The 14,401-nt window shown below is 44.2% G+C and overlaps 1 protein-coding gene across 4 annotated transcripts in view; it reads left to right on the top strand.

Annotated features, from left to right (window-relative positions):
- The window catches only part of LOC123765283 (delta(24)-sterol reductase), a 100,537-nt gene extending 87,222 nt beyond the window's left edge, over nt 1-13,315 (top strand). For all 4 annotated transcript variants that reach the window (XM_045753824.2, XM_069335529.1, XM_045753825.2 and 1 more), the window contains exons 10-11: nt 1,369-1,519; nt 5,759-13,315. In XM_045753824.2, the coding sequence (XP_045609780.1) occupies nt 1,369-1,519; nt 5,759-5,815 (208 nt within the window). In that variant the 3' untranslated portion in view covers nt 5,816-13,315. The remainder of the gene's footprint in view (nt 1-1,368; nt 1,520-5,758) is intronic.
- The last annotated feature ends 1,086 nt before the right edge of the window (nt 13,316-14,401 follow it).

Raw genomic sequence — 14,401 nt, 5'->3', positions numbered from 1 at the left:
CAGGTGGCAGAGATACCAGAGGGGTTGGTGGGGCAGCAGTGAATGAGAGGGAATCAGATATCAGACAAGGACTAACAACAGATGGGCTTGTTGGCCTATAGGTTTCCCCAGCCTCCCCCCCCCCCCTCATCCCTACACTTAGTCCTCCCTGCTACATCCGTTCCCCCATTCCCACACTCGACCCTTCCTTCCTACTACAGTATTGTTATATATTAGAGGTGTATACAGTGTGGTAATAGGGAAACTATATGTTTTATTGTCCAAACAATATAATATTGTGTACATATTAGTGACATGAATATATTTGAGTGAATTGATGTTATGCAGTGTGATAATAGGGAAACTGTATGTTTTATTGTACAAACAATATAATATTGTGTGCATATTAGTGACAAGAATATATTTGGATGAATCGATGAGGGGCCTGACCGCTGAAAGGACAGCTCTCAGGATTCGTAGTCCTGAGGTTCTGGGTTCAATCCCCGGTGGAGGCGGAGACAAATGGGCAGAGTTTCTTTCACCCTGATGCTCCTGTTACTATGCAGTAAATAGATACCTGGGAGTTAGACAGCTGCTACGAGCTGCTTTCTGGGGATGTATAACAAAAAGGAGGCCTGGTTGAGGACCGGGCCGTGGGGACGCTAAGCCCCGAAAGCATCTCAAGATAACCTCTCAAGTTTTTATAGAAATTTATCCAATTAACATTGTTGCATAATATAATTGAAAAAACCAGCATTGAACATAATAAAACAGTTTCTGGGTGAGCCCTGGTGACTCCTTGAAGCTACTATTACTTATAGTGAACCATCTATTAGGTTGCATCACCGCCAGAGTTCCAATGGCCAGGCCAGCACCAGAACCTGGCCCCCTCACAAAGGTGCAGGATGTGGTGGCATTTGTTTACTTATGCTACCACTGAGGAAACAACCAGAAAGTCAACAAATCAAAGCAAACCACTGTTGGCTTCAACTGAGACCATAGCCTCAGGAACTGCCAAAAAACTCCCCCAATTATGTAAACAAACTCCTCCAGGGAGGAGGGAGCTGATGTGACCTAGTAGTTGGTACACTATCAGTGATAATAGCTTCAAGGAACCACCAGGGTTCACCCAGAAATTGGCATTTCATTACATTTGATAATTTGTTTATAGTTTTGTGAGACCAGATACAGTACATTATATATTAGTTTGTCATATGAACTCGAGAGTCTCTTTTACTGTCATAATTGTTTTTCCCCAAGCACATTATTCAGTAACTAAAGTACAGTAATGCTATGCATTCTATGAAAATCTGTCCTCTGGGGCTGATAAGTTTATTTGTGTATGTGTATATACATACATGAATTCTTAAGTATGTAGTTGCCTTCTAGGTTCACAGCAGAGGTGGGAGGCTATCCTTTTCTCTATGCTGACACTTTCATGACTCGGGAGGAGTTTGAAAAGATGTTTGACCTAACAGCATATCAGGAAGTGCGTCGTAAATACAACGCTGAAGGTGCCTTTCCTCATCTCCATGATAAGGTGAGCACATTTAAACTAAATATTAATTTATTAAAAAAACTAATTACTGTTTCATGTAAATACAAGTACTAACTCAAAAATAAAACGTATGCCATCACAAAATATAATAAGCATTTTTCTATAATAACTTTATTAAATAATTTCTGGGGAGAACCCCTCGTGGCTTCCTGAAGCTATCTCCCTGCAATGGCTTCCTGAATCTATTTCGCTGAGATGGCTTCCAACTATTATATCGCATCAGCTATGAAGTTCTGTTTGGCCTACAGGGGACCAGGACCAGAACATGGCCCCCCCTCAGAGGTACAGGGAGCAGGTGACAGCAACTTCTCCAGGGAAGGCAGCCAGAAAGTCATTGGACCAGTATGAACCACTGCTGAGTTCAAAAAGACCAAAGGCTCAAAACCTTCCAAAACAAACTCCCCCCCCCCCCACCCCACCACAAATAATATACACATGGAAAATACTGGAAGGCCAGGTCCCTAATCTACACAGTAAAATAACAACGTACTGGAGTGAACGATATGGAAGAAAATGCAGAATAGAACCAGTGAAGAGCAGAGGTGTCATAGACACAATTAGAGAACACTGTATAAACATCAGAGGTCCGCGGCTGTTCAACGTCCTCCCAGTGACTATAAGAAATATTGCCGGAACAACCGTGGACATCTTCAAGAGAAAACTAGACTGTTTTCTAAAAGATGTCCCGGACCAACTGGGCTGTGGTGGGTATGTGGGCCTGCAGGCCACTCCAAGCAACTGCCTGGTGGCCACTCCAAGCAACTCTCACAAGTCAAGCCTGGCCTCGGGCCGGGCTTGGGGAGTAGAAGAACTCCCAGAACCCCATCAACCAGGTATCAGCCAGGTATTATTCCCCCCCCCCCCCCCCCCCCCCCCCCGAACCATGTAAACAAATGATCAAATCTCTCGAAAGGAGTGAGCTTGTTCACCCTACCCTTCCCACTCATTTAGAGGAAGGGTGGGCTGGGGCTTATGCCCAATATGGCCCTACTGGCTGTGGCAATCCTACAATGCTGTTGCACAATGAAAAAAATGTCTACTGAAGGGCTTCCTAGTCATCAGTCAGTAACCTGTGGCAGGTCCTAGGGCTTCTCAGCTAAGTGCTGGCATTTTTTGGACTTTGCTTGTGTAGCTGTGTATAGTGCATTGTTCTGGTGTAGTGTGGGCCTGGCCTTTAGTGTGTTTGGAGCTACTGTTTTTTTTTTTTTTTTTTTTTTTTTTTTTTTTTTTTTTTTTTTTTTTGACATATATACAAGAGTTGTTACATTCTTGTACAGCCACTAGTACGCGTAGCATTTCGGGCAAGTCCCTGGAATGCGACCCCCACGTAGAATCGTTTTTACAACCAAGTACACATTTTACTGTTGAGTTAAACAGAGGCTACAGTTAAGGATTTGCACCCAGTAAATCCTCCCCAGCCAGGATACGAACCCATGACAAAGCGCTCACGGAACGCCATGTGAGTGTCTACCACTACACCACGGAGACTAATAAAGACTGCTGCATGCTGCTGCTTCATGCTGCTGTTGCATGCTGCTGCTGCTGTTCCTGTGGCTGCTGCTGCTGCTCTTTCTTCTTTGTTGTCAATCGTTGATGTTGTTGTGGAAGTCCCAGTTGGTTCCATTCCAGATTCGGACATGGCTAGGCCTCGTGGGGGACCTTCGGTCAACATGACTCTCCCTTTCTCCCGCGACTTTGCTTTGGCTGCAGCACCACCACCTGCTTGTGCTGAGGCAGCTCCCAGGTGACTCAGTAGTTGCTCAAACATCTGTGAGGGAGCCTAAACTTAGCCTGCATGGTTTTTCCAGTGGGTAGGGTTTGGCTTTGGGGGTTGTTCTAGTTTCTCCAGTTCCACCACTTTTGCCCCTGCTGCAACCATTGGGGTTCAGACCCCAATTGCCTTTTGCTGTGTCTCCGTCTTCCTTTTCGGACTTCAGGGTTCTGTTCCTTGGCACCTTCTTCCCTCGCTCAATATCTTTATCGACTCTTTGGCTCTGGGTTGAGGCTTCGTGACCAGTGCTCACCAGGCTGCTCATGATTGTTGGTCACTACCTTTTCATCGGGCTCACAGTACGGTGCTGGAGTTAGCGGCCGTTTGGCATGCCTCGTGGAGGATTCGGATTCCTCCGGGCTTGAACTCCATTCCAACGGTGCCTGTATGAATACATTGCATGAACCGTGGGGGGCTCCTTTCAGTCCATTGCCTTATGGAGCTTGACACTACAAGTTGCTTGTCTGCTAGTTTCTAGGGGTTTGGTTCTCCACAAAATTCACATTCAGGGGGTGTCCAACACTCATGCATACGGTCTGTCTCAGTTCCATCCCATTTCTATGGGGTTGACCTTCGACACCACCTTCTTCCTCTGGCTTTGCGTGACATTCAGGTGACTTGATGTGGATCTCTTTGCATCAGCTTGGAATCTACACCTTATTCTTTACATGGCTCCATTCCCCAATTGCAAAGCCATCACAGTGGATGCTTTTCATCTGGACTGGTCATTACCTTGCATTGATTCCCGGAGTCAAGGTCCTCATGGCCCCCATTCTCTAACCAAACCCCTTACCAGGTCATAGTGGGGGTTTCTGTACCTTTTTTGTTCCCTAGTCCAGTTGCTACCCTGGGTCCTGGCCAGATTGGAGTCTAACTGGGGAAGGTGGCCCTTTTGGTTTCTTGGTGGCTGGCTCAGCCTTAGTTTCAGGTGCTGTTTGCTCAGTATCCGATCCTGGATGTTTTCCCATGGATTCACCTCTTTCAGAACCAAGAGCATACCTTTCTGGTTCAACCTTCTCAGCTCTTCGTCTGGTATTTTTATGCATCTTTATTGCCATCTCTATGACAAGCAGGTGGTTGAGTTGATGGTGTCCCACCTGTGGTTACCTTTTAAGCAGCATTTTGAGGTTTCTTGGTGCTCTTGTCACAAGTTCCTTTCCCTTCATTGTTGATCTTCATTGTTGATCTTCATTCTCTGAGCATGTAGTTCACTTGTCCCTGTCCTGGTTGTTTCTTGACTGGGATCTCATGGCAGAAAATTTGCCTCTTATTGTGGAGCACTGGTGGAGTTGCTTCTACGTGTCTTTGGTGTCAAAATATCGTCAGCGATGTTTTAGTAGCTTTCTCATGCATTATTTCACCTCCGCGTTGTTCATGAACCACTTAACCCCACTTGGACCTTGGACCATGTTCTTGTTTTTTCTTCTCAGTTTACAGTGTTCCCTTTGTTCCAAGATTCTTTTTCTGTTTACAGTGTCCCCTTTCTTCCAAGATACTTTTTTCTAAGGCAAGATACTTTTTGTTGGCATTTTCCATCAGGATAGCTTCATACTCTTCTCTGGAGGTGGGGTTACTGTCCTCTTATGGCCCTAATGGACATTTTTTTTCATTTGCAGCCTCCTCTTCTGGCAAAGAATGTATTGGTGGGCTTCCTGAGAGGTCATTTGGCGGTGAATGCTAGATTGGTTAGGCCAGGGGTGCATCATGTACTGTGCCCAGTGGAGGTGCTCTGCCACCACCTTTGTGCCACTTGTTCTGCTTCAGTGGATGCTTTGTGGGGTTGATCCTGTTTTCTCGGTTCCCTGTTCCAAGGCTCGTTTCTTTCAGGTTCTGCAGTGTCATAAGATCTCGACTACCTGCAGTTCCTCCTCTTCCCTAGTGAGGTCCTATTCTTCTCCATGGGTATTTTACCTGAAGGAAACATAAAGGGCACACCCCCAGAAAACCAGTGTTGAATGTAATGAAATGCCAATTTCTGGGTGAGCCCCAGTGGCTCCCTGATTGTCCCCCAACCCTTCCAGGTCGTCGGTTGGGGTATATCATGTGTGCATCGTAGCTCTGCCCCTCTCCCCCAAATCAGTGAAAGGAGTGGAGTGAATGAGTGCATGCTTATTTCAAGAGATTTGATTATTTGTTTACCAGTTTGGAGGAGTTTATTTGGCAGGGTTTGAGGTTTCAGTCTTTTTGAACCCAGCAGTGGTCTGAGTATCACCTGCTCTCTACACTTCTGTGAGGGAACCAGGTTAGGGCTCTGGTCCCCAGTAGGCCAATAGAACTCTATGGCTGATGCATCTAGTAGTTGGGAACAACATCAGTGAGATAACTTCAGGGAGCCACTCGGGCTCATCTAGTAATCAGTATTTCATTACATTCAATGCTGTTTTTCTGATGTAGTCTTGCATGTGACATTAATGTACCCAATTAAATGTATTTTTTTTTTTCCATTGCAGATTAAGCCAGAGATAAATGTTGTGGAAATTGGGAAGCAATATATGAATCCTTTCTAGGTATTCTTCATCATGTCTCATACTGCTGAAGCCCTTTTATTGCTCACTGCTTAGTTCCTTCATTTTGAATAGAAGTTATGAAAAGTGCATTTCATGTATTTTAGTATGTACTCAGCCTGTACTTTAACTGCTGTACCGCTCACATCATGGTATCATGGAGAGAGGGTGTGCAGCAGCCAGCATATCATGTTAGTATATTGTAAGATTCAAAACTCCCCCTGGGTACATATGGCTTACATCCTGTTCCTGAGAACTCCAGTAAACAGATGCCATCTTGAAAAAATGTCATCTGCATCCCTCCTGGCTTTGAGAGCCTCAGTTATGCCAGAGCAGCCAAGGCTGGCAAATGCAGCAAGAGCTTACAGCACCGCTGTGCAGGTCGGGGCCACAGCACCACTTAAAAATGAATAAAATAAGTAACTGCAATTATTTGGCAATGATAGTGTCATAAATGCTGTCCTGACAGCTGAGTGGACAGCACTTCGGATTTGTAGTCCTGAGGTTCTGGGTTCGATTCCCAGTGGAGGCGGATACAAATGGGCAAAATGTTTCTTTCACTCTGATGCCCCTGTTACCTAGCAGTAAAGAGGTACCTGGTAGTTAGACAGCTGCTACGGGCTGCTTCCTGGGGTGTAACAAAAAGGAGGCCTGGTCGAGGTCCAGGCCTCTGGTCCTTGACCAGAGGGAAAAATATATATTTTTTAGGAAAAATATAAATATATTTTTATTGTTACATATTTCTAGGAAAAATATATAAATTATATATAATATATATATATGTGTGTGTGTGTGTATAGTGTAATAACAGCAAAACTGTTTTATTGTTCAAAGAATATAATATACATGTCGCTATATATGAGCACCATATTTTGTAGCATAGCAATGTTTCATACATTTGATTATGTAAGTTCTTCAAATTCACACTATTGAATAATAATATTGCAAAAAACTAGATAAAAAAATCATTCAAAGACATTGAAATAATTATGTAATAATATGTTTGCATCAACTCTCGCCACACATCAGGTCTGGAGGAAACTCCAGTTGGCGACTGCTCTGTGCAATGTTGGATAATTTTGGAAAAATGTGTCACCACATGGGATTGGTGGTTAATGAAGACAAAACTAAGTTTCAATGTAGAAGTCAGAGGCTTATTATATTGAAAATATATAGTAAAAATATAGTTAAAATATATAAATATTTAGGCACATATGCTGGATATACCCCTAAGAGTTTGGAAGCTGAGATAAACCGACTTGTGGGTCAATGTTGGAAGAGATTACTACCTCTGAAGGTCTTGGCATGCCGTGGAAAGGGAGTGGGAGTCCCTGTGTTACGAATGATGTACATACTTGAGTACTGTGAGATCCTTGATTGATTTTAAGAACATAAGAACAAAGGTAATTGCAGAAGACCTATTGGCCCATACGAGGCAGCTCCTATTTATAACCACCCAATCCCACTCATATACATGTCCAACCCACGCTTGAAACAATCGAGGGACCCCACCTCCACCACGTTACGCGGCAATTGGTTCCACAAATCAACAACCCTGTTACCGAACCAGTATTTACCCAAGTCTTTCCTAAATCTAAACTTATCCAATTTATACCCATTGTTTCGTGTTCTGTCTTGTGTTGATACTTTTAATACCCTATTAATATCCCCCTTTGTTATGTCCATTCATCCACTTGTAAACCTCTATCATGTCACCCCTAACTCTTCGCCTTTCCAGTGAATGCAATTTAAGCTTTGTTAATCTTTCTTCATATGAAAGATTTCTAATTTGGGGAATTAACTTAGTCATCCTACGCTGGACACATTCAAGTGAATTTATATCCATTTATATGCTGCATTATGTTATGCTGCACCTGTCATTTCTTGTTTTGGTAAAGGTAGACTAAACAAGTTAGAGAAGGTACAAAATTAAGCCAAGAGAATAATTTTAGGATGCCCAAGAAATGCTATGATTGAAATAATAGGGATGGAATTGAATCTGCAGAATATTGGGGATAGAATTTCAGAAATAAATGTAGCCTTTGACATTAATTAATGAGAGGCGGGGGAGCTTATGAATTAATCCTCTCAGTTCAAAAGGTGGGAAGTAATGAACAGTGTATGTTAAAGTGTAATAAGAGAGCATATAAAAGTACCTTATGTTCTAATATTTTAAAGAAAGAAGTTATTGCAGAATGTATTGCTTTGCCTAAGAGACAATTCATACCACCATGGGAGGAATGTAACGTAGGTGTAGTAATTATTCCCCTACAAAAGAAATAAAGCATGTATGATATAGGAGAACTGAGGGCAACATATGATTGTATAATTAGAAAATTACCTACAAAAAACAAACTACATACTGTATATATTATGATGGGTCAGTAGCTAGGGATGGAAAAGCAGGATTTGGAGTCTTGATTAGGGTGTATACTGACATCGGCACTGTAGATACTGTTATTGGACACTGCTTAACTGACAATGTCTCTTCGATGCAGGCTAAACTCCAAGTTGTATTAATGTGATTAAAGAAAGTAGCCCCCCTCCCTTTCTAGCCCATTGTCGTTGTGAGGGGGCTTGGTGGTATACTAATACGTATCAAGCCTTGTTTGGTCCTGCTTCATGGGCTAAATACTTTGATCTCCTCCCTCTGGATTCTACACCTCCTGATGATTTCTCACTCCATAAACACCTTGTTGATTCAGTGGATGCCTGTGTTACTTTTAACCCCACCCATTTAGGTACACGTGTCGTCACTGCTCCTTCACCGAATGCAGCTACCCACTTAGCCGCATTGTCCTACATTGGGGAGACCCCTGTTCAGGTCTCCAAAAGCGCTCGGTTAAATGCCAGTGTTGGCACTGTTCTCCTCCCACACCATGTTGCAACTGGTGTTAGGGTCGTAAAAGACCGCCATGAGGATATTAAACATAACTTTGAAGCCCAAGGCCATCCTGTCCTCCAGGTAGACATGTTCACTCGACCTCCTCGTGGTCACCGCTGTCAGCCCCTTCGAGTTGTGAAAATCCCCTTCGATAGTAGGTCCCTTCCGTCCTCTTATCATTCTTGCTGGTGCCAGGTGATCCGTTCAGGAGTACATCCCCTCTCCTAGATTTGTAGTAAGTGCTGGAAGTTCGGGCACAGTGCCCTCAAATGCACAAGTCTTGTTTCTCTGTGCCCCCATGTGTGGGGACGATAGCCACTCTAAGACAGATTGCTCATCTTCCCAGGCTCACTGCCTCAATTGCGGTGAGGCTCACCCTACCTTCTCCTGCACGTGTATCCATTACAAGCTTGAGGAAGCAGTCCTCAATTTGAAACACCGGGATCGTTTGACTTTTCCTGAAGCGAGATGCCAAGTCCGCCGTCTCCACCCTTTCACTGGCATATCTTATGCTCGCATGTTGCGTTCTACCTCTCCTCGTCCTTCCCTCCTTCCTCAGTCCCGCAACCGTTTCCAGGCCTTGGACCCAGACACGCCCACCACCACCTTCCACTGTTCCTTTATTTTCTGTCCCGGAAGGTCTTCCTCCTGATTCTTCTTCTGGAGTTTCCCCCCTTCCTACCCTGTCCGCCATGTCTCCTGCGTCTTCTTTTCCTTCTCCCCCTGATCCTTCTTCCCAGCCCTCCCAACAATCTCTTGGCCCTCCATGCCACCTGTCTGTCCAGGCTGATGTCCATCATCCTCCCAGCAATCTTCATGTTGTTCACTCCCGTTCTTCTCCTGCCAAGACCATTGAGTCTGTTGCCCAGTACATTGTTGCTTGAACACCTGTCTCTTTGAGCCAGAAACGTAAGCCTGGCTCCTTTCCTTCCTCCTCCCCAGAGGGTAAGAAGGCATCGCTTTCTTCCTCGCCCCCCGAACTCTGACTCTATCGCTACGTTCCCTCCCATTTCGGTGGTCGGGCCCCCTGTCCCAGCTATGGAGGTTTCTTACGCCCCCGATTCCCTCTCGGTTGCTGCCCTTGCTGAGGTGCGCTCCCAGTTTCTGCCCTCCCCCCTCTCCTCCTGCTGTCCCTTGATAACCCCTCTCAGTTGACACCCCCTCCTCCAGACCCCATCCGTCTGCCTATGGTCTGTCCTCCCGCTCCCTTCCCTCCATCCTTACTAAGTTTACTCTAGCCCTCTAACCCTGATTTTGCTGACACTGATCCTGATCTTCTTTAATATACTGTGTTCTTCTTTACCTTTGTTTCTTCATTGTTCTCTTTTGCTGTCCTTTCTCTTTTTGATAATGTCTGTTCTTCAATGGAATATTCATGGATTTTAAGTATGGCTAGATGTGTTTGTCTCCAGGAGCCGATGCTTGATGCTCGTCCTGGTTGCTTTCGTGGTTATTCCTTTCTTTCTCTCCCCTCAGCTCTTGCTGGGACCCGTAACTCTACTGCTCTCTTGATTTGTACTGTTTTCATCGCCTATCCATTGTTCTGCTGCCCGTGTTTTTGTGAGTAAATGGTATACAGTCTGTTCCACTTATCTCCCCCCAAATGTCCTGCTTTCCCTTCCTAATCTTAACCCTTAACATGCTCGGGGTTTAATATCCTGTCATCCCCACAGGCGCATGTCATTTTGAAAAAAAAAAATTATTTTTTCTTTCTAACCTGTTAATTTGTGTTCACTGATCACGGGAAAAATAATAAAAAAATCGTAAGTGGCATATATTGCCCGCTATAGGGCGGGGGAAGTCTGGCAAATTATAGGCGCTGACTCAGCGTGCGTCCCAGGCGGTCTGTTGCTCGAAAGCTGTCAGGCCGGAGTTGCCACATAGAGATAATTACCGAATTATTTCAATGTCTGATTTTTCATACTTTTTTTGCTGTAATATTATTCAATAGTGTGTAGTTTGATATATTTATATAATAAAATGAGTGAATCATTGTTGTACTCAAAAATATGGTGTGCATATTGTTGATTCAATTATGTTCATCAATCAGTGAACAAATACTTTGTCGGTTATTACATTATAAGCACAGGTTATATATAAGTATCTGCATGTTTTGTTCACTATAACGAACCACTAAGTAGCTATTATGAGTCAAAAAGTAACGAGGAGTGACCTCCGTTTACCAGCCAGCCACTTCCGCCCTCCCTCCAGTCATCTGACTCACCCACATTCTCCTCCCACAATAATGTTTTTGCTATAATTCACTATATACAGACATTATATATATGTAAGTATCTACATGTTTTCTTCACCATAACTGTACATCTAAGCTTGTATGGTGAGTAAAGGCACAAAGATGTGGCTACTCACACAGTCAGCTGATCGGCGGCCGCCCTCAAGGCCAGACGCACTAATATTTCTCCTCCAACAATACTGTGTGGTGTTATTACGCTATATACACACATTATATATAAATATCTACCTGTTTTATTCACCATACTTGTACAAATAAACTGGTATGGTGCCCAAAAACCATCGTGATAACCAGTAAACAACACCGTCGTCTGCACGGTCGCGTCGTGCAGACGACACCACCGCCCTCACCAAATTGGCGGCTCCAAACCTTCTCCTGCTGTTTATACCCTCTATACACACGTTATATATAAGTATCTACATTTATGTTCACCATAGCGAACCACTAAGCTGGTATGCTGAGTGCAGTCAATAAAAGGTGGCCACACACAGTCAAAAGACATCGCCACCACCCTCCCTCCCAGAGCATTACTCCTCCTTCCATGGCACACAGCGCTAAATATCACCACAATCCTGCTATTATTAGAACCCTGGTCAGTTTTATCACAGTCAGGGGTCTTCTGTAATAATATCATCGCTACATAATAGCATGAACAAGTATAATTTGGCATTTTTAGGCGATGCTGTGGTCACAAGCTGAACAGCAGTGCTGTTAGCTCATGCTGCGTGCGTCAGGCTTGGTTGCTCACTCAATACTGAGGTCAATAACACCCGGGAGTTTGGCCCACGATTTTTTTTAAAAATGGCGTCTGTTTACAAGAGCCCTGATGAAGGTGTGGTGAACCCCGTGTATCCGTGGGCTGTTTAAATCTTGCGTAGTACTCCAACACATCATATGACGTGATGCGCAGTTGACTGGAACAACGTCCAGCACGTCATATGACGTGATGCGCACTTTAAGGGTTAAGCACCTCCTGGACTCCTTGCCTGAGCCGGTGCTCCTGTTGGGTGATTTCAACTGTTGACATACCCTCTGACAAACACCCGAGGCCGCCTTCTTGAACCGTTCGTCCTTTCTTCTTCCCTGTCTCTTCTGAATTCTGGTGAGCCCACCCATATGGACTCTCGAACTTGCACCCTTCCCTGTCTTGATCTCTCTCTCTGCTCGTCATCTCTTTACAGTACTTCAATCTCACGTGGCGGGTTCTTGATTACCTCCATAACAGTGACCATTTCCCTATCCTTGTTTTCTTTTTCTCTTTTTCACCCTCCCCTCTCCTTCCCTAGATGGCAGTTTGCCAAAGCTGACTGGAACCTATTCACCCTCCGCTACTCTTTCTGACCTCTCCTCTCTGCCTCTTCCTCATGCCCTCCTCCTTTTTCATGACACCATCTTCGATGCTGCCCTCCCCTCTATTCCTCGCTCTACCTCCCAGGGGACACGGAAGTGCGTTCCCTGGTGGAATGCGGTCTGTACTTGAGCTGTCTGCTGTAAGCGTGCAGCCTGGAAGAAACACCGACGCTGGCAGACGGCTGATTCTTTTATTTTGTTTCGGAAAACTAGTGCGGTGGCCCGTAGGACCATCCGTACAGCTAAGCGTGAGAGTTGGAAATCTTATGTTTCCACCATTACATTACGTTCCACCATTCGTATCCTGGCCCCCCGGCCAGGATACGAACCCCAGCCAAAGCGTTTGCGAAGCTCTAAGCGACTGTTTTACCACTACGCCACGGGGACATTCATCAGCCATGGTTGTTCACTTCAAACAGAACCTACCTTCACCCATGCGGCTTGCTGGAATTTTTTTTTTCAAGATGGCAGATCTTCGCTGAGGGCCCTCAGGTGGTCATTTGCTACCCAGGTTACCACATAAAAGTTTTGAATCTTGTGATATACTAACAAACGAGTTTTCAGTTGGTGCATGCACCCTGCAAACACGCAACATAACGGTCCCTATGATTCCCTTGTTACAACTTGTATAAAGTTGTTACATCTTGATATACCATTTTTATGACATATTAGAACATTGTTACAATTTGCTATATTGGTTGTCACAATTGTTAGAAAGTGTTAAAACTTCTTCAAACATTGTAGCAATGTCGTAATTTCGTCATGTGTTTGGCAGGTACCCCTCAACCGAGATATCATTGTATGTGCAGTGCAGGGTTACCGATCAAATGTAACTTAATATTCTGTTAAACATAATTTAATACTTGCTTCAATATCCTTGATAAACCAATTTGAAATACAGTAACTATTTTAAGTTAATTATTTACAGAATTTTTATATTTTGGTGTTTCAATAAAATATTAAATACAGTATAATGTTACGACAGTTTATTGTTAAATAAAATATTGTAAGTTAATATATTACTAATTTTATTAGTTCTTTTAGTTTTGCCAGAAGAAATGCTGCGTGAGAGTGGCTTTGCAAGAAGGTAGCACTTGACCACTAGTGTATGTACTTTCACAACCCGATGTACTGTCTTGTATATAAATAAATAAAAGAAGGCACCAAACCAGGAGTCTAGTAGCAACTTCAATGTCACTAGATATTCAAAAGGCACCAAATATCACTTAAGATGCCAATATGAGAACAAAGGAACACAAGGCAAGCGATACCAAAGATATCAGATTCACCAAAGATTCTACCAATGGACAAATGACTTCAAGGGACTGTAGCAAGTCCCTTGAGGTCAGTAATAAACTTGCTCCATATTTTCATTAGCTTATGTGCAGATAATGAGATGGTTCTATTAATTACAATTAATACCTCTTCCCAAACCTGCTAGAGGATGGTCAGGTGAGGTGTGGACTGGTAATATAACCAGTCGACAGCGAATCATCAAGAACACCATCTGGTCACCACTTGGTCCGGGAGACATCTCCCGTCACGCAGGGTGCAGTCACGCCTCCACAGATCTCCAGTATCAGCTCTTGATACCCGTTATCTTGAGGTTATCTTGAGATGATTTCAGGGCTTTTAGTGTCCCCGCGGCCCGGTCCTCGACCAGGCCTCCACCCCCAGGAAGCAGCCCGTGACAGCTGACTAACACCCAGGTACCTATTTACTGCTAGGTAACAGGGGCATAGGGTGAAAGAAACTCTGCCCAATGTTTCTCGCCGGCGCCTGGGATCGAACCCAGGACCACAGGATCACAAGTCCAGCGTGCTGTCCGCTCGGCCGACCGGCTCCCGTGCCACCTCTTGGGTGGCTTAATCTTTATCAGTCCATCAATCATCAAGATTCTGGACACACTAATAATTCTGTTAGTGATCATTTGTTTGGTGATCATTAATCATTTGTTGGATGGCACTGGCTATTCATGCCAGTGCCATCTCTTAGGTGGCTTAATCTTCATCAATCATCATCACTCCAAGAGTGGTTCAGTACAGACGCTTGAGAGATACCACACATCTTCAATATTCACTGACAACAATGTAACACTTGA

The sequence above is a fragment of the Procambarus clarkii genome, chromosome 33, assembly GCF_040958095.1.
Source record: "Procambarus clarkii isolate CNS0578487 chromosome 33, FALCON_Pclarkii_2.0, whole genome shotgun sequence".
Taxonomy (NCBI): Eukaryota; Metazoa; Arthropoda; class Malacostraca; order Decapoda; family Cambaridae; genus Procambarus; species Procambarus clarkii.
Note: the sequence above shows the minus strand (reverse complement) of the source record. Positions and strands in the feature narration are given on the sequence as shown.